Source organism: Pisolithus orientalis (assembly GCF_024613125.1).
Source record: "Pisolithus orientalis strain OTSU chromosome Unknown F5J12scaffold_57, whole genome shotgun sequence".
Classification (NCBI taxonomy): domain Eukaryota; kingdom Fungi; phylum Basidiomycota; class Agaricomycetes; order Boletales; family Pisolithaceae; genus Pisolithus; species Pisolithus orientalis.
The window spans coordinates 209,770-230,989 of record NW_026260838.1 but is presented as its reverse complement, the minus strand read 5'-3'; the positions used below and the strand labels follow the sequence as shown (position 1 = coordinate 230,989).

General features: G+C 49.3%; 8 protein-coding genes across 8 annotated transcripts; 5 read left to right on the top strand and 3 right to left on the bottom strand.

Annotated features, from left to right (window-relative positions):
• Nucleotides 1–646: 646 nt before the first annotated feature.
• Nucleotides 647–2,906, bottom strand: F5J12DRAFT_897672 (uncharacterized protein; the record flags this gene model as incomplete). The annotated part of the gene is made up of 9 exons (XM_051748044.1): nucleotides 647–790; nucleotides 852–914; nucleotides 959–1,051; nucleotides 1,182–1,531; nucleotides 1,588–2,163; nucleotides 2,218–2,421; nucleotides 2,474–2,506; nucleotides 2,584–2,770; nucleotides 2,829–2,906. 9 exons carry the CDS (start codon nucleotides 2,904–2,906, stop codon nucleotides 647–649), a joined length of 1,728 nt encoding a protein of 575 aa, XP_051595342.1.
• Nucleotides 2,907–3,000: 94 nt separating this feature from the next.
• On the bottom strand, nucleotides 3,001–3,912 carry F5J12DRAFT_474353 (uncharacterized protein). The gene has a single exon (XM_051739600.1). It carries the CDS (start codon nucleotides 3,613–3,615, stop codon nucleotides 3,094–3,096), a length of 522 nt encoding a protein of 173 aa, XP_051595341.1. The 5' UTR covers nucleotides 3,616–3,912; the 3' UTR covers nucleotides 3,001–3,093.
• A 34-nt stretch (nucleotides 3,913–3,946) lies between these two features.
• Nucleotides 3,947–5,535, top strand: F5J12DRAFT_862616 (uncharacterized protein). The gene is made up of 4 exons (XM_051746932.1): nucleotides 3,947–4,402; nucleotides 4,468–4,485; nucleotides 4,544–5,199; nucleotides 5,265–5,535. Exons 1-4 carry the CDS (start codon nucleotides 4,268–4,270, stop codon nucleotides 5,278–5,280), a joined length of 825 nt encoding a protein of 274 aa, XP_051595340.1. The 5' UTR covers nucleotides 3,947–4,267; the 3' UTR covers nucleotides 5,281–5,535.
• Nucleotides 5,536–5,581: 46 nt separating this feature from the next.
• Nucleotides 5,582–6,606, top strand: F5J12DRAFT_474338 (phosphatase inhibitor-domain-containing protein). Its single transcript, XM_051739599.1, has 3 exons — nucleotides 5,582–5,673; nucleotides 5,722–6,159; nucleotides 6,267–6,606. The coding sequence occupies exons 2-3, from the start codon at nucleotides 5,883–5,885 to the stop codon at nucleotides 6,506–6,508; spliced, it is 519 nt and encodes a 172-aa protein (XP_051595339.1). The 5' UTR covers nucleotides 5,582–5,673; nucleotides 5,722–5,882; the 3' UTR covers nucleotides 6,509–6,606.
• A 798-nt stretch (nucleotides 6,607–7,404) lies between these two features.
• Nucleotides 7,405–9,178, top strand: F5J12DRAFT_862609 (transcription initiation factor IIF, beta subunit-domain-containing protein). Its single transcript, XM_051746931.1, has 4 exons — nucleotides 7,405–7,639; nucleotides 7,751–8,314; nucleotides 8,365–8,610; nucleotides 8,668–9,178. Exons 1-4 carry the CDS (start codon nucleotides 7,511–7,513, stop codon nucleotides 8,779–8,781), a joined length of 1,053 nt encoding a protein of 350 aa, XP_051595338.1. The 5' UTR covers nucleotides 7,405–7,510; the 3' UTR covers nucleotides 8,782–9,178.
• A 1,325-nt stretch (nucleotides 9,179–10,503) lies between these two features.
• F5J12DRAFT_474238 (uncharacterized protein) lies at nucleotides 10,504–11,859 on the top strand. Its single transcript, XM_051739598.1, has 6 exons — nucleotides 10,504–11,076; nucleotides 11,128–11,184; nucleotides 11,242–11,314; nucleotides 11,365–11,632; nucleotides 11,692–11,737; nucleotides 11,788–11,859. Exons 1-5 carry the CDS (start codon nucleotides 10,631–10,633, stop codon nucleotides 11,718–11,720), a joined length of 873 nt encoding a protein of 290 aa, XP_051595337.1. The 5' UTR covers nucleotides 10,504–10,630; the 3' UTR covers nucleotides 11,721–11,737; nucleotides 11,788–11,859.
• On the top strand, nucleotides 11,653–13,511 carry F5J12DRAFT_862588 (uncharacterized protein). Its single transcript, XM_051746930.1, has 9 exons — nucleotides 11,653–11,737; nucleotides 11,788–11,910; nucleotides 11,961–12,044; nucleotides 12,103–12,144; nucleotides 12,192–12,212; nucleotides 12,266–12,525; nucleotides 12,589–12,858; nucleotides 12,929–13,020; nucleotides 13,071–13,511. Exons 2-9 carry the CDS (start codon nucleotides 11,823–11,825, stop codon nucleotides 13,321–13,323), a joined length of 1,110 nt encoding a protein of 369 aa, XP_051595336.1. The 5' UTR covers nucleotides 11,653–11,737; nucleotides 11,788–11,822; the 3' UTR covers nucleotides 13,324–13,511.
• A 3,001-nt stretch (nucleotides 13,512–16,512) lies between these two features.
• Nucleotides 16,513–20,459, bottom strand: F5J12DRAFT_786468 (kinase-like domain-containing protein; the record flags this gene model as incomplete). Its single annotated transcript, XM_051743453.1, has 11 exons — nucleotides 16,513–16,782; nucleotides 16,885–17,013; nucleotides 17,075–18,055; nucleotides 18,126–18,325; nucleotides 18,411–18,779; nucleotides 18,855–18,971; nucleotides 19,146–19,368; nucleotides 19,446–19,705; nucleotides 19,851–19,881; nucleotides 20,077–20,100; nucleotides 20,346–20,459. 11 exons carry the CDS (start codon nucleotides 20,457–20,459, stop codon nucleotides 16,513–16,515), a joined length of 2,718 nt encoding a protein of 905 aa, XP_051595335.1.
• Nucleotides 20,460–21,220: the final 761 nt, after the last annotated feature.

The window sequence follows — 21,220 nt, the reverse complement described above, 5'->3', positions numbered from 1 at the left end:
GAAGCATGAAAGCTTGTCAGGAATGGTTGTCCTGGAGGGCCTGAAAGTCACAATGGACAATGACAATGGTTGCAGCATTCCTAGGTGTCAGAATATCCATGTAAGATATGTTACCCCACCCTCCCCATGTTCACTCCATCAAAACAATTTCAGAGATTGATCTAGCTATCTGAATCATGTCTACCCCATGGGTATGACATTACAAGACCATCAGAATTGTGTTACAAAGGTCCCCATATTTGTTTCATCAACATACCTGATCCCCTCCTCATACCCCAGGGATGGCGATCTAGTAACATCAGGAGGGGGTGCCAGCTTGCCAGGGATGGATGTCCTGGGTGTTATCAATGCCACTGAAGACAATGGAAATGATTTCCAGCCTCCCAGAAGTATTTCCAAAGAGATACCATTTTGTGGTCTGACCATCCTTCTACCCCCTGTAGATTTTTTTTCCGACCGCCAATTTCATTCAAATTTCACCTGGGACATCCCAATGGACATATCTATCAACTCCCAGCATTATTTCCCCCAAATTATGGTCAGGAGTTTGTAATTATAATTCCCCCAGGGGCTGTATAAATAATGCATTTTTTATGAAGGGCCAACATCACATTTTCATCTTTCATTGCAAACTGAAACTGTTACACTACTCCTCAACCCCTGATTCAGTCAACCGCGGACGCTTGCTTTCTCGCTCGTCCACATTCTCACTCTGTGCCTGATCATCCTCCCGACACTTATCCCCCTTGTCGAAACTCATGATTATGAGTTTCAGCATGTCCCTATCATGCTGAGCTTCGATGAGAGCCCCATCAACCACCCCAGAGGGCCGCCAGATTATCTCTGTTCACATTCAGGGGATACCGCACTTCTCCAATCTTTCCTGCCCAGTCGAAGTCAACGAACATGAACTCCTGTCATGTCAGATCCCAACACCATGAATGTTCATGCTACGAACATCACCATGAACATAGCCTTGTTGATGTAACTCGTCAAGGCGGGTTCTGATCCGTTCGAAAACCAAAGGAGGTGGGTCGACATCACAGAGTTCCTTGTAACCGTCCAAGTGAATCCATCACCACCATGTACCACCCCCCATGCAGCGTGTCGAAGCCACGGAGCGCTGGCGCCCGTCGCCGTGATGCGGAGAACCGGTGAACCTCCATCGAATAATGACGCACAAATTTGATACAAATGCGCTCGCCAGCAAGAGTACCAAAAAAGATAAGCTTGTTTGGGTACTGCGATGTGTATTCAAATTCTTCCATTGCGTTACTCCCAAGAGACTTGAAGGAGGTGGGATATGGGAACAGTTGCGAATGGTGCGAGTCAGATGGGTTATTATTCAATGAGAGACTTTGATAATACCCTTCAAGCGTGACAACAGCATTCTTAAACGCTTTAAGGTGACGAGCCACTGTGGTCTGCATATAGGTATCGGTTGGATGGTAGTGAAGTGGGAGAACGAACGAGAGAGGTTGGATAACTGGGCGAACGTTCCACACTGCTCCTGCAAACATAATTAACGGTCCTGATTGAAAATACAGTTATTCATGGTGCACAGCGAGCAGCAAGGAACAAACAGACCAAAAAGAAGAATGATGAAGCAAGGTAAAGGTGACAATGCCATCTTTTCCGCATACTGTCTCGAAAACTCCACGTAGTAGAAAGTCGCTTGGTTATAGAGATCAGCTTGCGTGCTACCCACTTCATTTTTGACTTGGGCGATAGCGTAGCGATACTCTCCCTCGCGCATATCCCAATTCGTCATGTAGCCGTGATATGCCATGGAGGGCATGAAAGTCAGGCCCCACCCTTCAAACAGCTCACGGAGTTGAACAGCCTTCCATTCATCATCATAATGGTTTGACATCACAGTCTGCAGCTTCATCACGAAAGAATTATCTTCGTGGGTTGGTTCAACCACGTCACAGTCATGAAGGAAGTCACCAAACGCGCGGTGAAGCAACGTCGGAGGAATGATGGCCACAGCATCGGCAGGGCGGTTGCAGTAAATAGTCTGACCATCGATCGCTTGGAACTTATAAAATTCGGAAGGTCGTGCAATGAACGACGGGGCCTTTGGCTGAACTTGGGCAAGGAAAGCACCTCGCTGTGCCGACACGCGGTGCTGCGGATGCAAAGGGGGCCCCTGCTTTACGCCTGGGTATGCAATTAGGACACTGAGCTATGATGCGATCATGACGGACAGCTCACCGGCAGGTGCAACAACAACGTGGAGAGCCCTACAATTAGGAAGTTCGGGAAAGATCTCAGATAGCAATGTAGCGGGTTTAAGGATATCATCGTAGTTAAGACCGAGATTTCGAATAGTTTCTTCAACTGTGTCGTCGATGAGTAGGTCCACACGCCAGAGCTGCAGCGACGTGGCGTATACATCACGAAACATCGGAGTTTCGTCTTTGATCAGTTTTTTGAGCACACTGACAGTCTCGCTTCTAGCGACCTTGACCGAAAACATATCCCTCGATGGCTTGACCCAAGACTAGACAATGGAGGATAATGGCATCTTGGCGTAGAACACACTGAGAATCCCCTAATGTGAAATTTTAGGCAACTCACTGGCATGACGTGGATAGTCGACAATGGCAATCCATTGTTCATCCTCATCGCGAGTTTGGAAAACACTGGACAACTCTTCTAACGTGCGCAAAGGATTTTTGCCATCCATCGTCCAATTTCCGAGTTCATCCATGTAATCTGCACCCGATGGGACGAGGAGGGGGAAGAGGTCGAGAACTTTCTGCATCTACATCCTTGAAAGTGGCCGAATTGTTGTGCTTCACGGCTTTCTTAAGCTGACCTACGTTCGCTTTCGTCGAAATCTCGATCTCGAATACATCTGCTTCACCGCGAATCCAGCAGGACAGGGTGAAGGTTTCCATGCTGTAGCAGGGGTAATGGTGGTGATCTGGAGAGAGATGCTAGATATGCACACATCCAACCATGTGGCTCCAACTAGTCTGCACGACGTTCCGTAGCGAGATGAATGCAATACCCCACCACATCGACTTTCCCCAAAAGCTCCTTAAACCGCACGTGACCAGCTCTTGGTCCGGTATGTTCAGGTGCTCACAAGGAGTTTACAGACCTGGGCCTAATAACGGCGTCCAGGAATATGGGTTCGGATTGGTAACGAAAGCCACTGGTGAGGATGGTGGTGCTCGTTTCAGGGGAATGGTATGGAGTAGATGCCGGCTTGCTGATATTGACACCTAACACTACTGTCTTCGCCTTCCAAACCTTTCTATGAAACGATTCTGTGGACCCTAGACTGCGGTGACTGGGACCTGCGCTTATGGGATGGTCAGTCTCGGCAGTTAGAGTTATATGGATTACCTGCGCCATCGCTGCTGGGTGATCGTGATCACGAATGCGGATCCAGTAATAAGCTGAAAGCTGGACTTTGTCAAAGGTGCGACCGGGCCGCGAGGGACTCATCCTTGATAAATTCATACGTACGCCCACCGCATACCTCGCTCGGGGTTCCGGTTCCGAGTCGAACCAGCACTCCACCCACGGTGACGCTCCAGAGCGGAGTGATAAATGACCGATAGCGAAACTGCAAATTAGATTCGCTTCGCGGACGCACATTGTTATGATTTGAAATGTTCTAGATTACCCGCGTCCCAGGACGAACAGGATCACAAATCATTGATATCGGAGCTTGCTTGTAAAACAATGCGGATGCAATGGGCCATGCACAGCCAGAGCTGGCCAAGGGAAAGCGCAATGATGTGGACGCAACCAAGTGACCTCCACGGTACATGTCGAGGCCGACGATGTTCGAAGAGGGCTTAATTATGACACATGCGATGGATGTCGATCGCGATATGTAATGGGGACTTGGGGAACAATTAGAGCTTAGGCTATTATGCCGGCAGACTACGAAATAAGGGACGTACCTAATATGTAAGAGCGTCTCATTTCCTTATCCAACTCCAGTTTTTTTGTCTGACGTCCAGTCCAGGTTTTATTGTTTTGTGTTGCGTTCGGGAAGCCGTTTCTAGTCATCTATCCACGTCGACGCCCTCGCTACCAACACAAAAAGACGGGCTGACCATGTCTCCCAGGCGTACCACAAAACAAAAAGCAGTCATGCCACCTTTTTGTTCTCCACGATGTCGCCCAAGATAGTCACGTCCATCAGTCCGTCTACCTATAAAGCATCCCAAACGATGGCGGAGGAAATCCAGCTAATTGTTCGTTCACCCTCGTCGCCAGACCGTTCTCGTGGAATAACACCATGGCCCCTGCTGCTGCCAACTATTACACTCCTCCCACTCATGCCCCTCAGAAGCAACGCGGATATCGCATCTGCGATACTTGCGGTGCAGTGGAGAACCCCTCCATCCAAAAGTTCCGTCTCTGCGGTGGATGCGTACGTACCGGTCCATGATTGTCATTGTCCTATTCTGACATGTGCTCATTTCCGTGGGCGTCCAGTTAACCACCCAGTACTGTGTACGTTCCTATCCACCCGATATCCTTCTTCGTCCATCTCACTCACACATACATGCAGTCCCCCGAATGTCAAAAGTCCCACTGGCCATCTCACAAAGCCATCTGCCAACATACCGCCGCCCAACTTTCAGGTGCCAAACAACAACCTACTGGCCCATCTTACCCGGATGAAAACCTCGCCAAGTACCTTCGCAAATTCACCTCTACACATGCATCACTACTCGGGTGGGCCGGCTTTCAGGCGCTGCAATTGAAGAGGATCCCAGCGAACATTAGACAGCATGCGTTGTTGATCGAGCTGAGTTATCATCCGTGTAAGGAGTCGCTATTTCGGTACGTTCCTTTCCGTTCCTTGCGGTGCGATGGATCCCGTCCTGTTTCAAATTTCAACGCCCAACCGCTAACCCGATTTCAACACCCACTCAGGTTCTCAATAGCAGAAACACACATCGTCCCGCGTTCCTACGTCACTTCCCATGATGCCCTCGTTGCCGCCGACATCGATCGGCGCGAGGACCGATGCCGAAAAAGTGGTGGCATCGGCACCCTCGTCATCCTCGTGCAATGCGGTGGTATCAGCCAAGTCATGCCCGTCGAGGTTGACCCACCAAGTAAAATCACGTGGGATTCCAGAGAGGACTGGAAGGAGGTGTTGAAACATTTTGTGGATTCGGGAAGGTCGGATTTCAAGCCAATATCGACTACTGCGAGAGGGTGAGTGCGCAAGCGGGTCTTTCATCCGACGACGGATGCTTATAATATGGTATTCTTGGTTACAGGGTTGTCTATGGATGATGAACGCGCCTGATTTTGTGGGCCACTTTTCTCTCGCTCAACGTTGACCGTTGCAGGCGCTCCTTCTTGCGATATTTTGAGCTGTGAGGGTGATGACTTTTGTTTATTTGGCATACTGTATCTTCGATATATCACTGTACATTATCCATACACCCACCTCTCTTCCTTTCACATACTCATCCTAGTTTCATGCTGTGTCGTTTTCCATCGTACGTTGTCCTAATTAGTTTCTCGAGCGAATGATAAGCCGAATTAGATCGCACGAGTTTCGCGGTGTGAGAGGGTGACAGCTACAACGTCGATCTTACATCCCCGCACCTGTAGATGGGCCCTACATACGTTTCTTTACGATCACAGTTTGCGACGAAGACAACGGAATATTGGATTGCCCACGTGGGTCTGTAATTACATGACCCTGATGTGCTGACTCATCCTCTCCAGCTACACACTGCGCACCAACATCATCGCACACGGAATAGCTGCGACTATTATACGTAGTTGAAACAACCGCCTTCATCCTCGAACGAACGGTGTCCGTCTCGCTTTCCAATCACAACTTTTCTGACGTCTAATTTCTATCGTTCGGCTGGACACACATACCCATGGAGACAGCCCCGCAACGTCATCCCTACACGTCTGCACCCTCCGATGGATCTCGTACGATCACGACCCTCGCGCATGAGACTCCGGTAATTGATAGAATTGGTGCCTCAGGATCTAGTGGGAGCTTGGGCGAGGGTGGATCGGGTCCGGGAGAGAGTTCCAGGACGGCGGTGGGCACGCTTCGGTTGAGAGGTGCATCGAGGCGGAATGCGCAAAGGGTCATGTGGGGAGAGGACGTTGTGGATAATGAAGGATGCGGGAAGAAGAAGTCCAAAAGTGAGTGTGTTCCCTAAATCCCCTTCCCCACTCCCTTTTTTCACTTGAGGACGGAGGACTTGCATTGCGATCGACAGGGATATGGATACTGACAGTCACCCCCAAAGTCTGCTGTATATTCCACAAGCAACGACGATTTGATGAGTCTTCGTCGGAATCAGAATCTGATTCAGATAGCTCGTGCGCTGGATCCGATGCACACGGCAGTAATGAACATGACCAAGTCTTGCCATGTCCACACCGACACACTCACGGCCCGAATGGGAAACACGACTCGGACTCTGATTCTGATTGGAATGCGTATGAGAGACTTCCAAAATCGCAGAGGAGGAAGACGAGGAGGGGTTAAGATCCCACATCGTGGAATATTTTATCTGATTGTGTTGTAGGTGGGGCATGTGCATGAATCATGAGTACGGTCATGGGGTGCTTCGGACTGGGTTACCGGATCAGTGGCATTAATGTATGTACTTACTACTATTATGAAGCGGAGGTTCGGCTCGTGCCATACGAGTTTCAGCGTGATTTTTATCTGTGAAGCTGGATGTTGGTCTCTGGCAGATGGCAATCATGTCTCTTGTCTTCGTACTTAACGATGCTCAGGTGCTTGATAGACGTAATCGCCCCCACTTCCAGCGAAGAATTGCAGTACACCAGTTATGTGCTATTTGGTGGCTTCCCACCTGTTCTTTCTTTCAAGGCACGATGCGATGTGATGCAAGATGATACGTGATTTGCACCTCGCAGACCTGTACAGTAGACTTCGATTTCTCAATGTCAGTTGCCCCAGCTGTTGCTGTTACCTTTGAGTACTGGCCATTTGCAGAAACGAGCATGCAGATGGATGTTTTCAAGAGTGAAGTCTGGATTTTGCCCACTTTAATTTACATCTCAACGGCTCAAGCTGGAATAAGATGCCGGCCATTCTTCTGTAGATCTTGGTGAAACGTACTTGATATCAGAAAATAACCTCAGCCTGAAGAATCTCAGTGCGAATACATGGGTGGGGAACAGTGATACCAAGGCTGAAAACGACCAACAGCAGATGTGAGGGTCGTTTACCTATGCGATGCGTTGGTGAACTTTGGCATTTCCTCCACAAGGTCTTCTAGTACATGTGGTGTATTCAATCAAGAGTAAAGCGACTTAGGGTGGGGACGGGTTATTGGATAGGGGTATTCTGACATAATCAGCTTAGCTCAGCAATCTCCACCAGGTCCAAGGCACTCTAGCTCGGAGAGGGCGCGGTTTCATTGGACGACCGCATTTGCGCGCTGTCTTAGGGGAGACACTTCGACCAAAATCAAAATTCATTGAGGTAGACTGTTTCTGCCTCCGCCAGGCGTCCGAAATGGATGATTTCGGTGTAGAAGACGAGAAGAAGTTTGAGGTCGAAGCCCAACACGAGGAGGAAACACAACCGGATCCAGATGAAGAGCTTATGCTGGACAGAGGTAATGGACGTGTGTGGCTTGTCAAGGTGAGCTTCTCTTTTTTTCTTTTTCTCTTTTTCTTTTTGCATACGCGAATGATCGTTCAAGGTTCGGCCTTGGTGACGTTCGCTTGCTTCTAATTACCCGGCTTTCCTCAGATCCCAAAACACCTCATGGCACGATGGGCTGCTATTGATAAAGAAGATATCCACCTCGCTACCATTCGCATTTACCCGAATGCTGTTAGCCCCTCGGGACGCTCTCCACGTATATTCCTCTTTCTCCCTCCAGACCCAAACGATCCAGCCCCTCGTGCTCCTGATTTCCCGCAGTTCCCCTCCGACGCTGCATACGTGCCTGTGGGTGAAAGTGGCGTGCACGTAGATAGGTACGAATTGGACATGGTGAATGGGTCGGTGGAAAATCAACTCGTCGTCGCTGAACGGCCAAAGGACGTCGTCCCCCCACCATCAGTCACGACGCCACATACTCATAATTCCCGTGCTCGAACGACAATTCTGACGGGTCGAATCAAGCACGAGTGTAACCTGCGTCCGTTGTTCAATGAGTCGTACAGACTACATATGCGTGAACGTAGTCGGGCGTACAACACCCCCAAGAGACAAATTCGCATGATCGAAGAAGCTGGCGTAAGCGGTGGACGAGGTGGAATCAACAGATTAAGTACCGGTATTAGTACCGGGTCATTCGCGGACATGATCGTCTGTGTCGTTTTTCATCGTATGGTGGTCCGCTTACATTCGTGTAACAGAAAGCCAAACAAAAACCTGTCAAGGGAACCTTTGAGCGTATGGCTCGCATGCCTCGGAATCAGCTGTTGGATATGCTTTTCCAGCTGTTCCAAGAACAGCCAAGGTGGAGTATTAAGCCGTTGAGGGAGCGCACGCAGCAACCAGAGGCGTACCTCAAAGAAGTTCTGAACGAGATAGCAACGCTCCATCGGAGCGGGGAGTACAATGGTTTGTGGGAGCTCTCGGAGATATTTTTAAATGAAGGGGTAAGTACCTTGTTGTGCGCCATGATGGTCGGGGAGGAATTGAGTAATGGTATACAGGTGAAGGCTGAGAATATTCCGGGTCCAAGTTCCCAGGCGTCAATGGCCGACGCTTCAATGGATGATTATGATGAAGACGAAGACGACGACGACGATATGGAGGAAGTTTCTTGATTTTATGCAGGTACGAAGAGAGGCATTTCGACTTGGTTTTAGTTTGTTGGCTCACTATGGATGGGTGAAGTCGGCCTTGTATCGGTATCCTATCTTACTCATCCTTAAACGCCTTGCCGTGGTGGTGAACTTCTCCCGTCACTCCTGAATCTGTAGTGGATAAAATGCACTTGGAGGGGTGGAAGAATCAAATGCAAGTGATGGGCTTGCTGGTTCCGAGTCTCAAATTTTAAATTTGGAGTACTGTGATCTCATGGCATGGAATTAGTATCAGCACACTTGTAGCGTCCATCTCCCGTGACTAGCATTTGGTTTAACCTGTCTCAGAGTGCGCTGTCGCAACGCGCTGAGTTTTGCTACCCGTGGTGTCGCTACCCCTGATAGATTTGGGACATGGAACAAATTCAAGTAAAAATCTGGCAATCATGCAATCTTGTACATGATTCGTCCGGAAAATCACACTCTGGTGGGGAAGATGTGTGTGTGATCAATATGGTTATGAATGCAGAATTTTGATAGGAACATAGCTAAGTAATGTCTGTACCACAATTCCACTTGCATACCTAAGCGCCAGCCGCTTTATTTTACCAATCTATTCCAAATTTATGCAAAACCTCCCGTCTCGCATTTCTCGCCCGGCAGAGCCTTCGATCAGGGAGTGTCAAAACGGTCGACGAAGGTTTACCCTATAGTAGACTGTACACATCGCTCACACTCCTGGGGAGATCCATTGCATTCGTCACAGCAATAACGATGAGTTTGGAATTGTATACCACCTTTCCGGTCCAATCCGTCCGTCGATATGACACCAAATCGCGAGGTGAGAATGTATCAGAGCAAAGCAATCGATAGTACGCATGACCACCCGGTTCGGCTCTGACCCCCACTGTAGTGTTTATTATTGACCTGGACTGGCGCAAAGTCTCAAATGTCTGTCCTTAGCGGGGTTGGCTTCTTGTTGCACCCAGCATCGTAGATGTGAGAAGAAGCAAGCAATAAGGAGCATAAGATGGACAGACGTTGTCCTCCGTCATGCGTATGAGTTCCTTCACTGTGACCGCGTGCGTGCACCATGGTACATGGTGTACAATATCACAGGCTCTGTACATTCCAGATACACCAGATATGTCTTGGCTTCAGTCATTCACCACCCTTCGTTCGATGAAATAGTAACTTACAAAAACACGCCCTAATCTTCCGCTAACAATTGGATCCTCCACAGTCCTCAGTACCCGACGGAACTCTTCCTCTATTCAAGGCAATATATCCTGTCTCACCGCTACATGTAATACGTGCATCACGCGGAACCAGAAGTCTGGGGGGGTAGGTTCCCAATTCCCGCTCATATTCCTGCGTAAAATCATGGGGCAATACGAGCAGTGAATGTCTTCCCTGGATGCAGCCGTGCGCGTAAGGCGGCTTTGGAGTTGGGGCCAGGTAAGCAGTACGAGTCTTTTCTCATGGTGTGCGGGGCGATTTCGGGGGAGAAACAACGGTGGTGCAACTCGGTTTTTTTTTGATGTTTCTGGAGACATATCTTCGTCTTCGTGTGCCGTGCCTGCGAGACGATATAAGTAGTAGGGGTTCGATGTTGCCTCTTTTTCGATTGTGTCGCTTAACGCTCGAATTTAACTAGATACAAACCTGAGACGATCTGGCGGTCCCACGAGTGACGACAGACACAGGTTTAGTTGAGCGGCCTATCACCATATGGAACTCGTTCAGGGGACCTCCACGGCATTCAAAGTAACCATCAGACCTCCACTCGAGTTGCTGTACAAGTGCAACACCTATAAGCTGATTTATTTAGGCTCTCGAACCAGTAGCCACTTGGCGGGCGCTTGCATCGATGCCTCCTTGTACTCACCTCTCAAAGCTTATAGCATGGTTCCTTCGTGTCTTCAAAGCCATACGTTCGATGGGCGGCGAATCCCTACGCCTATTCCGGCTCATAATTTCCCTTTGCACTGCGGGTTTCCACCGGAAACCCAGCGAACGCAATAACATCCACACCATATGTACTAGTTCTATGCCATCTCCACTCGAACAGATGGAGGTGGGCGAGGCGGCCCCTTCTGATATGCACCCACCCGCGACCACTAATGCTGGTAGAGGGATGGATCTCACTGTCCCAACTGAGGATTCCATGACTGAAGACCTCCCGGTTCATTTCTCCCGACATCCAGTGGTAGTGCAACCTGTCCGGGACAGACTTCACACCGTGTCTCAGCGACGCTTGGTGCCTACTTCTCCTGAGCAAGTCATGAAACACAGGTTTTCAAAGAGACCCCTAGTGTTCGTGCAACTACCCTTTTGATTCCGTAACAGTTCATGTATTAAAAGCAGGGATGATATGCGCGAATCCGAGGAAATCCTAACAGAAGGGGATATGAGTTACAACGCGTTTGTTGTCCATTCCTATCGACAGATCGATATTATTAACAAGAGCTCATCAATCAGGTCGCCATTACCTATCGGGTGGGTGAAATACACGCAGCCCGAGGGCGCTCCCTACTATATGCACGGAGAAAAGGTCGGGCAGCCCTTTCGCTCCTAACGAATCTCATTCATCACCTTCATTAGCGCATCATCACAGACCTTACGGGACCACAAACACTAGTCAACCTTGTGGGTACTTCTGACAATTTACTGGACAAAGCACGACAATTGGGACTGCCCTCGCATTTGGATGTGGAACTCGTGATCACGACCGTACCCGGCCCGGAGAAGAGAGGGGACTTGGGATACTATTTCATCGATCATCAACGACGGCTGCTCTTTTGGGTGAATAATTACAATCTGTCGAATATATTTTCCGGCGTCAAGGGCGTAACGGCGAGAGATCACATGAGTAGGTAAAATAGGGTAACGATTGTGCGCATATCTGATCCTTTTCCTATTTATGTACAGAGCAAGCGGTCGTAACACAGTACTGGTAGGTGCTGTCGCTGCCTTGGTATGTGTGTCGTCACCGAAGACAACAGAAATGTACTTACTGGTAAAAAGTTTTGACGTTTCAACGACAATTGTCACTCTAAAGGATGCACATCGAGTTATACCCTAACCGGCGCGGTCTGAAAGCAAACGATCACGAAGAACTGAGGAATATTCTGACCTATGCAATTGCCGGTTCGTAGTCCTTATTCGAAATTGCATTCCACTGACCTTGTGATCTGCAGATGCTGCGACTTCGAGCACGTCTCTGGCCCCGTTTGATTTAGATTCTATGACCAAGATGTTGGATTTGGTGGACAAGCTCGAAGGTATATTAAGTTGCACATCTTTAATACTTTCCCTCGTGGAACACTGTTCAACTTGTAGGATGTATCGGCAAGGAAAATCCATATGCTGTTTGGGTAACAGGTACTCGCTATTTGGCTTTCTCTACCAACTCCCTAATCCCCGTCGAGCGCGGTTTGCGAAAGCATTCAGTAAGCCCTATCACAAACTAACTTCCGCCCGCCAACTTATGCAAATTTGTCAGGTCATAGCAGATTCATCAACTTCAGCGGCCAACCCTGCGTGCGGCTCAATGCTGATCAATATATATACGCCTCGCACCATCGTTCCTTGCGCAGCGGTTCATCGGTTCTCATCCGAATATTTGATGTCTTCCTATTCCAGTCCGCTTCAACGCACTTAGAAGACCTTCGGCAGATGTGGGTCGATCAGATCGTCCATTATCCACGCTGGCAAAAGTATATCACCAAGCTCACTTCGGAATGGGCCCGCTTCACAATCTTCGTGCGTTGCTTTTGTTTTCGCACAACGTGCTCACCCACTTATCCACGCGTGTTTGCTGTATAGTCCACTGTGTTACTCACAGCCGACGTGAGTTTGCTGGCTGTCCCAGCTCTTGGAGGCGGCGGAGGCAGCTCTAATGGCGGCACCCTTTCTAACAGCACTGAAAACAGTACCCCTAGTGGTGGTGACCCCTCGCCACCCGTGGCCTTGCAGATGACCGCAGCAGTCGCCTCCATTTACCTTTCCATCTTTTTCTCTGTGGCATCCATACTCACATCAATTCAACTCACGGAGCGTATCGGTGGGAAGGAATACTCATCAGCAACCGCAACTGTGCGTATGATCCGCGTCATGTCTAATGATGGAAAAGTTAACTTCCTGCGTATTGGCCTTGCGTAAGCAGTCGGCGCTTTTGCAACGTGCAGATAAGTCTCTATTTGGCACGGACTGGTTGGCCATCATGTACAGCCTCCCATATGCTTTCCTAGTGTGGGGGTATGTCCTCATTCCTCTCACCGCCAAATAGCATGCTTCCTCTATTCCAGCATCTTCCTGTTCATTCTCGGAATGTCTCTCGTCGTCTTCTCCTCCACAAACCACGCTGTACCCGCCTCCCTTGCTCCATTCTTCTTCCTTCTCTTCATATTCTCTATCTGGCCTAGTTTTAGTGGTCATGGAGCATATGAGACGCTCGAGAGGTCGTGGCGGAGTTTGTTGGATTGCGAGATGTGGAAGAGTCCACGCCATAGTGAAAGGAAACGGCAGAGGCGCGGATCAGTGCGTGCGACCGGTGTTTAGAGTTTGAAAAAGGTACTTGAAGGAATGTTTGCTGTAATTGTACATGATGATTTCGTGGGCGGAGGGTAGAACATTTCCACATATCTCTGCTTCCACTTACGGAAGGGTTTACCTGATATTGCTCTGGCTACCTAATGGAGACGTGTTGGGCCAAGTGAATCGAACTCATCAATCGCATAATGTGAGAGTGGCCCCTAGCAGCGACGTAACTAGCGGACTGTCCATTCTAAATAGAAGGCGAGCGCTCATACTGTCTTAATGGTAAGGAATGCCCTACTATAACGCACGATCGGTGCTCTGTGTTGCACTTCTCTTTACTGACAAAGACTCTACCATCAGGAAATTAACACTTTACTATTTTTGACCTTTTTGTGACTTTTTTTGACTTTTTTGTGACTATTGTGACTATTTGTGACTTTTGGGAAGGAACCTACTATCTGTACTTTTTTTTGACCATATACAGCATTTTGAAGAATGAAAAGAGAACAGAATCTATTGAGACAACTAAGTGATGATATATCTAAGCCAAGAAGACTAGAAAATGTCTAAAAATTCAGAGCTATTGAGCCATTGGTGTGATGCACACTGTCTGAGAGAAAAATCACAATATCTCTTTGGAACCTCCATCAATTTGAATGTATGTGGTATCTACTGAAAGCTATGAATTAGGTGGTTTGAACAAGACCAAAATCAGCAAGAAAAGTGCAGCCATGCCTGCAGGACATGGGTAATGATAGTAGTTTCCTTCCCAAAAAGTCACATTAGTCACAAAAATTCAAAAATAGTAAAGTGTTATTTTCCTGATGACAGTACATTTCTGACGGCGGTGCCGGACATGAGTGTTACTTTCCAGAACCTATCCTGTCCTATGACAGGATTTTTGGGACCCCCGCCGTGTCTACTGGGGTGTAATGCCGATAAGAACTGAAGTACTTTTAACGGCGGCACAACGAGAAGGATTCTTTGCTCTACTCGAGTTTTCCAGACAAGAGTGTCTTATTTCGAGGTAGGAAAGAAGTTCCCGTACAGTACGCTACATGGCCTATTTTATAGGGTAGAGACTAGGCACGATATATGTCAGAGTATCCGTACGGGTTAAGTAGGATCAAAGAATAAATGAGAAGGACGGTAGATCTGTCATAAAGGAACCAACATCTAGTCATTCGGTCGACAGCGTCGGACCGAATCCTTACATGGGGCAAAACGCAGTGGCATTTGTGTCAATGCATGTACCTAGCAGCGAGACATATAATGCAACATTCTGGTAGGTTTAGCACTGTTCTTATATCTTGAGGTGTCTTCTATTGCTGTGACTACGGCCTTTAACCCAGGGCAGATGATGCTACTGCAGCAAATTAGGTGACCCTACTTGGGTATGGCCTGGACGCATCAATAGTAAACAGAGGCAAGTGAGCATATGGAGCCATGTGCTACGAATTTACCTATTTTTAACATGTAGATGTACAGACAGGAATGGAGCCTTTTGGGTGTATTTAGACTTAGTATGTTCTCCGACTTAATCAAAGGTTGTCGCACCAGAAGTTAAAGAGGGGTTGTCGGCGACGGAGAGTGAGATTGATGTTGACAGGCTTGGGGGATTATGCCATGATAGCGTTCAACAAACTCCTGCACAGTCCGATGACGGAGCATGCCAGTAACGATCCTCTCGGACACAGATATGCCTCGTCGAGGTCGTGCTCGGTCACATGCTCGAAAGTGTACTACTCGACGCAGAAACTCATACTATATAATTGCACCACTGCTGTCGCTCACACCCGTGATGGCTGCGAGCGAATAGCAGCGACCACTCTCCATGATAGTGTACTAGTTGCAGGGTTTTTTTGTACTGCTATATTCGTACCCCATGGATTCGCATTCACTCCACCCCCAATGTTATGCATGAAGGATCCGGGCCGGTACGATCGGTAACCACAAAGACTTCGCAGACTTGGACTAGATAGCGTACATATGAAGGTCTAGGCACTTCAGGTGTCGGGAACGATGGAGATCCGCTGTGGAGAAGCATGGGACGTAACTCGATCCAGAAAATGCCCTGAGCTGCCATGAGGGATCTGAAGATTTGCAAGTAAAGAGAGTCCCAAACCTCAGAACAGACCTTCTGAATTGTTGGAGGATGAAATGACGGATCGAATACCTGTTGGGAGTCTGATTGGGTTGGATTTACAGTAATTTTGGCAGGATCTCAAGGCAACCAACGACAGAGGATATCATCTAATATCGGCCTAAAACGCTATGAACGTTCACACCCGCTGACAATTGAGCTGCTTTGCATCGACAAGAGAACAGGACGCAAGCAAGATACATATAAAATGATCGACTATGGCCTGACAGTAGCCACTAATGCCTAGCTAAGTACAATCAGTACAACAACCAAATCGTGGTCGTGGAGGGACTCGGGCTAGCCGGTATAAATTTAACATGTAGTCGAAAAAGGTTTTGTCAGCAATGTAGTAGCGACGTAGTAAAAATGGTGGTAGTGATAGTGAATGGGATGTGATCATCGAAAAAGAAAAGAGGATGGAGGTGATCGTGGGGACGATGGCGACATCTATCAGAAAAAGACTGGACATAGAGGTCTAGTTACTAAACAAAATGTCCCTTAAGCATGCTCGGCAATGCAGGATATGAAATAGGAAAAGGAAGAAAATAGGAAAGAATAAGCGAGAGATCAGAAAGAGGCAAACCATGAGCGCTGACAGCAGCGAAGAAATCCGGGTTCTCGTCTAGTAGGTGGGGCCCACGGGAGACAAGTGGTCGAGGGTAGTCGAGTGTGGAGAATACAAGACAGGACCACGGGACAGCAGTTTGTTGACTGACGCAGACGCAGAAAAGAGTGATGAGGACCCTGGAGAAGATAGAGCTCTTGAAAGGACAAAGCAACGGGGTTATTGGTATCATGATCGTGCAAGGTTGGGGGGCCTACAAAATGAGAGGAACGGTTTGGGTGGCTTCAGAGTTGTCTAGGAGAGGTCGGCCCTGACAGCAACCGGGAACATGAGAAACCCAGGAAAGAAAGAAAAAAACAGTGGTGGGGGCGAAGGCGAAGCAGCCAACCACCTGGATCCGAGGTTCACAACTGTTAACCACTCGGACGAAGCCATCATGCGAACACAAAAGCATCCTAGGAATCGGACGATAGGACCATTGTATCATTTGCAGCGGCCCCTTCTACCTTGACTGCGCATCCTGCTCGTCAGAAAGGTCCGAGAGAGGTGGCGGCGGTGATGTAGCAGTCACTGAGATCGATGGTCTCCGACGCCTCACCTCAATCGGGGCATACTCTTCATCACTCTCTTCCACATCATCATCCGAATATGATCGATTAACCTGGGATCGAAGTAAAGCCGCCTGTTCCTCCCGCTTTTGATGTTTATCCCTGAAAAAGCTCGAATCCGAGTCCGAATCCAAATCATCATCGTACTCGTCCCCTGCGCTCGCCTGATCGACACCGGATTCATATGCGAGTCGATGCAACGGACTCGGGCTCGCCGTCGCAGATCGTAACATGAGATTGCCGACTCAGCGATGAGGACGACGGACCAGGCCCAGGTGTAGCAGTGACCCTAACTCCGGCATCGTAGTGCGACAAACTCTCATGTGAGACGTGGCGTACGCCCATCCCAGGTCCGATATGCAGCCGTTCAGGCTGAGGATGCCGCAACGTCCCTTCTGCAACATGACTGAACCCAAGTGACAGGTTCGGTATCAATGTACTCGGGTCGTTACATACCCCTCCAGCGCCAAGAAATAGCGCGTCCTCGTCTAACCCGTCGTGTTCTCCTGACGTCAGACTCGTCACTTCCTCAACGTAATTCATGGGCTCGCCCCAGCTCGACGCTCGTCGCGCAGCAGTCAATCCTCCTTCACATGGACTACGCGTGCCGCTCGGCATACACTCGTGTCCGTGGTGTCGTAGTACCTCTTCGCTCCTTCGCAGCATGATATTCACATCACTAGACGGGCTCTGCTGTGGCGCCTTGTCCTGGGACGATCCAACTGAAGATGTGTCGAGCGGTGAGGATGCCTGGGAAGTCGTACGATGTGATGGCGATCGCCAATACTTCATTGAGGACAAAGAGAACCGGTGTCGTGTACGTTCCTCTACAGGCGAAGGCATAACAACATTCGTTCCTTCGCTGTTCCGACTCGAAGAGGGCCGGGCACATGGTGCGTCATGCACCTCCCTCGGAGGCACGAATGCATCTGAACCACATCGTGAGGTCAGCCGCGAGGAGCTTGGGTCTGAAGGACGCGGTGGAGGTCTGATTTTTAATGATGACATTATCTTCTTCTCCATCGGTCCCTGGTGCCCGTGTGCAATGTTCGGTGTGGAATCATTTCGGAGAGCGGTAGAATGAATGGCAACACGGCGTTTACTTTTCACGCGACCCTCCTGTGTAACGGTACGCATACTTGCAGGTTTTGGCTGCATAAAAGTAATGGCAGGGGATGAGTTTACACCAAATTGGTTCTCGTCATCGTCGTCACGACGACGAGGTCGAGAAGGCGGAAGGCGTTTGGGACGAACATTACGGAGAAGCGAGGATATCCCATGCGTGAGACGTTTGTGCCACCCCCAACTGAATCGCACCGTCGTCATGGCCTTCTCTGTCTCCTTATCAGTGACCATGACGATATCAGTCTTGCTATGTGAGGTTTGGCGGAGCCACTCCTCAGGCTCTGGAATATCCGAAAGGAACCAGGGATAGCGCTGGCAGGAAGGCAAGCAGCGGCCGGGTCAATGGAACGATGGGGATAACAAGCGAAACGGACGCGCTCACCTTGGCTTCGCCCAGCGTAATGCGTTTACTAACGTCCTTCTGCAAGAACCGGTCGAGAAGATGCATCACCGCGTATCCCCGAGATTTCGGATCGGAACGTCGACCTCCCGTAGGGATAGCGTCGCAACCCATCGTTTCGTCAGGTTCCCAGTCATTGTTACAAATTATGTTGTATAGCACGTATTCGCTCGAATCAGCCGCTCGGAAGGGGATGTGGCCAAACAAAAGGCAATACAGTGTGACTGCCTAATGCCCAGACGTCGATTGCTTTGGTGATAGGCTGACGACGTGGAGCAGCAGAGGCGCGGATCGTAGTCGTCGAATTGACAGGAGTACCACTTCGGGATGACAGTAGTGTACTGCTCGTCGCGGATGCAGACATGGATGGAAATGGCTCTGTGCTCGTATACTCGGCAATGACCTCGGGTGCCAGAAAAGGGGGTGTACCTGCACGTTTGGATAAGTCTGAATCGTCGAGTAGGATGGGGTCATTAGGATCATCCAGAGCCACCTGTCCACGGCCCGCCGCTGCGAGGCGTTGGGCGTAGGAGAAATGAGACACGCCGAAATCTGTAATCTTGACCATCTGACGGTCTGCTGTCCAGAGGAGGTTGGCTGGCTTGATGTCACGATGTATGATACCTTGATAATGCACTGTACAAAACGGAACCAGCGAATGAGCAAGGTCAGAGGGTGAATAAATCGGAGGATCATAACTAATCGACGCACAGTACTCGAGACCGAGAATAACATCACGACAGATGCGTCTGCATTGGTCTACTGTCAATACGGGTTGGTTTCGTTCGTTCCGCCATTTGATTTCTCCGCCGCTGAGGTACTCCATAACTGCATAGGTGGTGGTAGTGAGCAGGCAGTTCCACAGATCAACCTCGGACAACATATCCCTCCTTCGACGAGGCCCAAACCAATCATGCTCAGAGGGGCGTTGTAGGGGAAGAGTCGTGCAAGAAGGAAAGGGGAGGTGTTCGGCGACTGACATGAAAAGAAGTCCATGCTTACCCATGTATATCCGCTCGTTAAGCTTGTCGTCGATGACCTCCAGGAGACGGACAATATGGCCGTGGCGGCATTTCTTCATAATGGCAATTTCCTTGCGAATCTTTTGCTCGAGACTACTGAGTTTGTCGGTGAGAGGTGTATGAGATGAAGCAGGGAGATTTCTCCTGCGAAGAAGATTCAGTTTTTCTGCGCGAGGATTGACACGCTTGACAGCTTTGATTGCCTAGAGAACAAGAAGGGACGATACAATACAGCCGGGGTATGAGTACGACAAGGAGATGTGAAATGCAAGAGACCTACGACTTCGCGGCGGTCGTTGTTCAAGTCCCAACACACCCATACTTCACCGTGTTGACCTTTTCCGACCCGGTGACTTCGTAGATACTGGTTGACAATGGGACGTCTGTCGTCGCTGTAGCGGAATCGGAGCTCTTCTGTGACGCGCACGTTTCCCGGAGGATCGAAAGGGAGACCTGACGGATCGCTAGTGAGGCCACTGTCAGCTACGCTGGCGGCCATGTTTGAATTGGATACATGAAGTCGACGACAAAAAAACGGGACTGTATACGAGTCGCAGGCAGAGTGTAATGCCAGGACAGTAGTAAGTAGGTAGTATCTTAGCCGACAAAAAAGGCAACCAGCCACGACCCTGGACACTCCCGGACTGGATCTCAGATTCACAAACACCTCAGCGAGGACAAACACATTTATCCTCTTCCTTCACATCCTTCATTACCTGTAAAAGTACGACAGTTGAGCGTCTATCAAAAGAGGGCCCACAAGTGCACCAAACACAGGGTGATACCGCTCGCTTCGCGAAACGAAACGAAAAGAAGAGAAAGGGGGTCTCTTCGCAAGGGACTCATCCCTTTCTAGGGTTGTTTCACGTCCAGTAGGGCGTCCTTGTGAGCAGGTGTGAAATGACACCCACGGAATCAACATGCCGTCCGCATCCCTGTCCAAAGTAAAAAGCAGCAGTTAATATACATCCTCAAATGCGAGCCAAAGCGGGACAACTCTCTGCAGTGCGTGGACAGATAAGGCCAGCGAGTTGCTACTAATCCGCGGATTAGTTGAATCCCTTGGCCTACCCTCGCCCCTCGAATCTCCAACCAATCACCGCACCCGAGGACATTGTCCAATATACTCGCGAACACGAAGCCAGGAGGGTATCATTTGTCAAGAGTAGTAGATACCCACCTTCCAGGTCATCTTGCCGCATTTGTCACATTGGACTTGGAAGCACGCATTCACCAGAACGCCAACGTCCGAGGTAGTAGCCATCTTGGTTGGATCTATTACAGTACCAACCATGGTCGGAAAGCGACGGGACCCACATACCCAATCAGTGACGAAAAGAGTTAGCGCTGAGAGAATATGCAAGCACCTATGTATGTCACTATGTGGCACGACACAACGACGAGGGTGAGGATCAGCTATCGCTATCGATAAAAAGGGCCTTATATCTCGGCAGCAGAAAAACTCTCTCTTATCTGATAGCCGCTCTCACGTGATCCAGACTTGCAAATTGGTGATTAGGTTTCTATGATTCGACGTCCAACCCCTGCTTGTAAGTACTGTATGTGTCCGCATGGGAAAGGCTGACCCGATGATCGTAGAATCCAAATGCAGCTCTGCGCCAATTCAGACCCTCCTGCAGGAATCAGTACTGCCACGTCACAGTATAAACCCTTATATACAGGTTTATTGCGCCCCCATTCCGGGCCTAGTGGGTGGCGCATCAATGCCAATACATCATCCATCATGCACTGCCGAAGATTCTTCTGTTCCCCTCGAAGGTGTGATTTCAAAAAACCTTGCCTCGATTTTCTTCAGCCTCAGTTCTAGAGCTTCGTCGCCCATCGTTATCTAGGACTTACCGCGACGTCGGCACGCGTCGTACGGCAAGAACGTCCACAGCATGATAAGTGCAAACCTGTGCAGTCCCAGGTGGAACAGAGGGGACACCGTTCTAGGCCAAGTACCGGGAAACCTATACTCCACCGCAACCCGTAAGGTTCATCCAGTTCCTACTCACTGGCTCGTAATTTGGTAACGAACCCAAAATTACACTC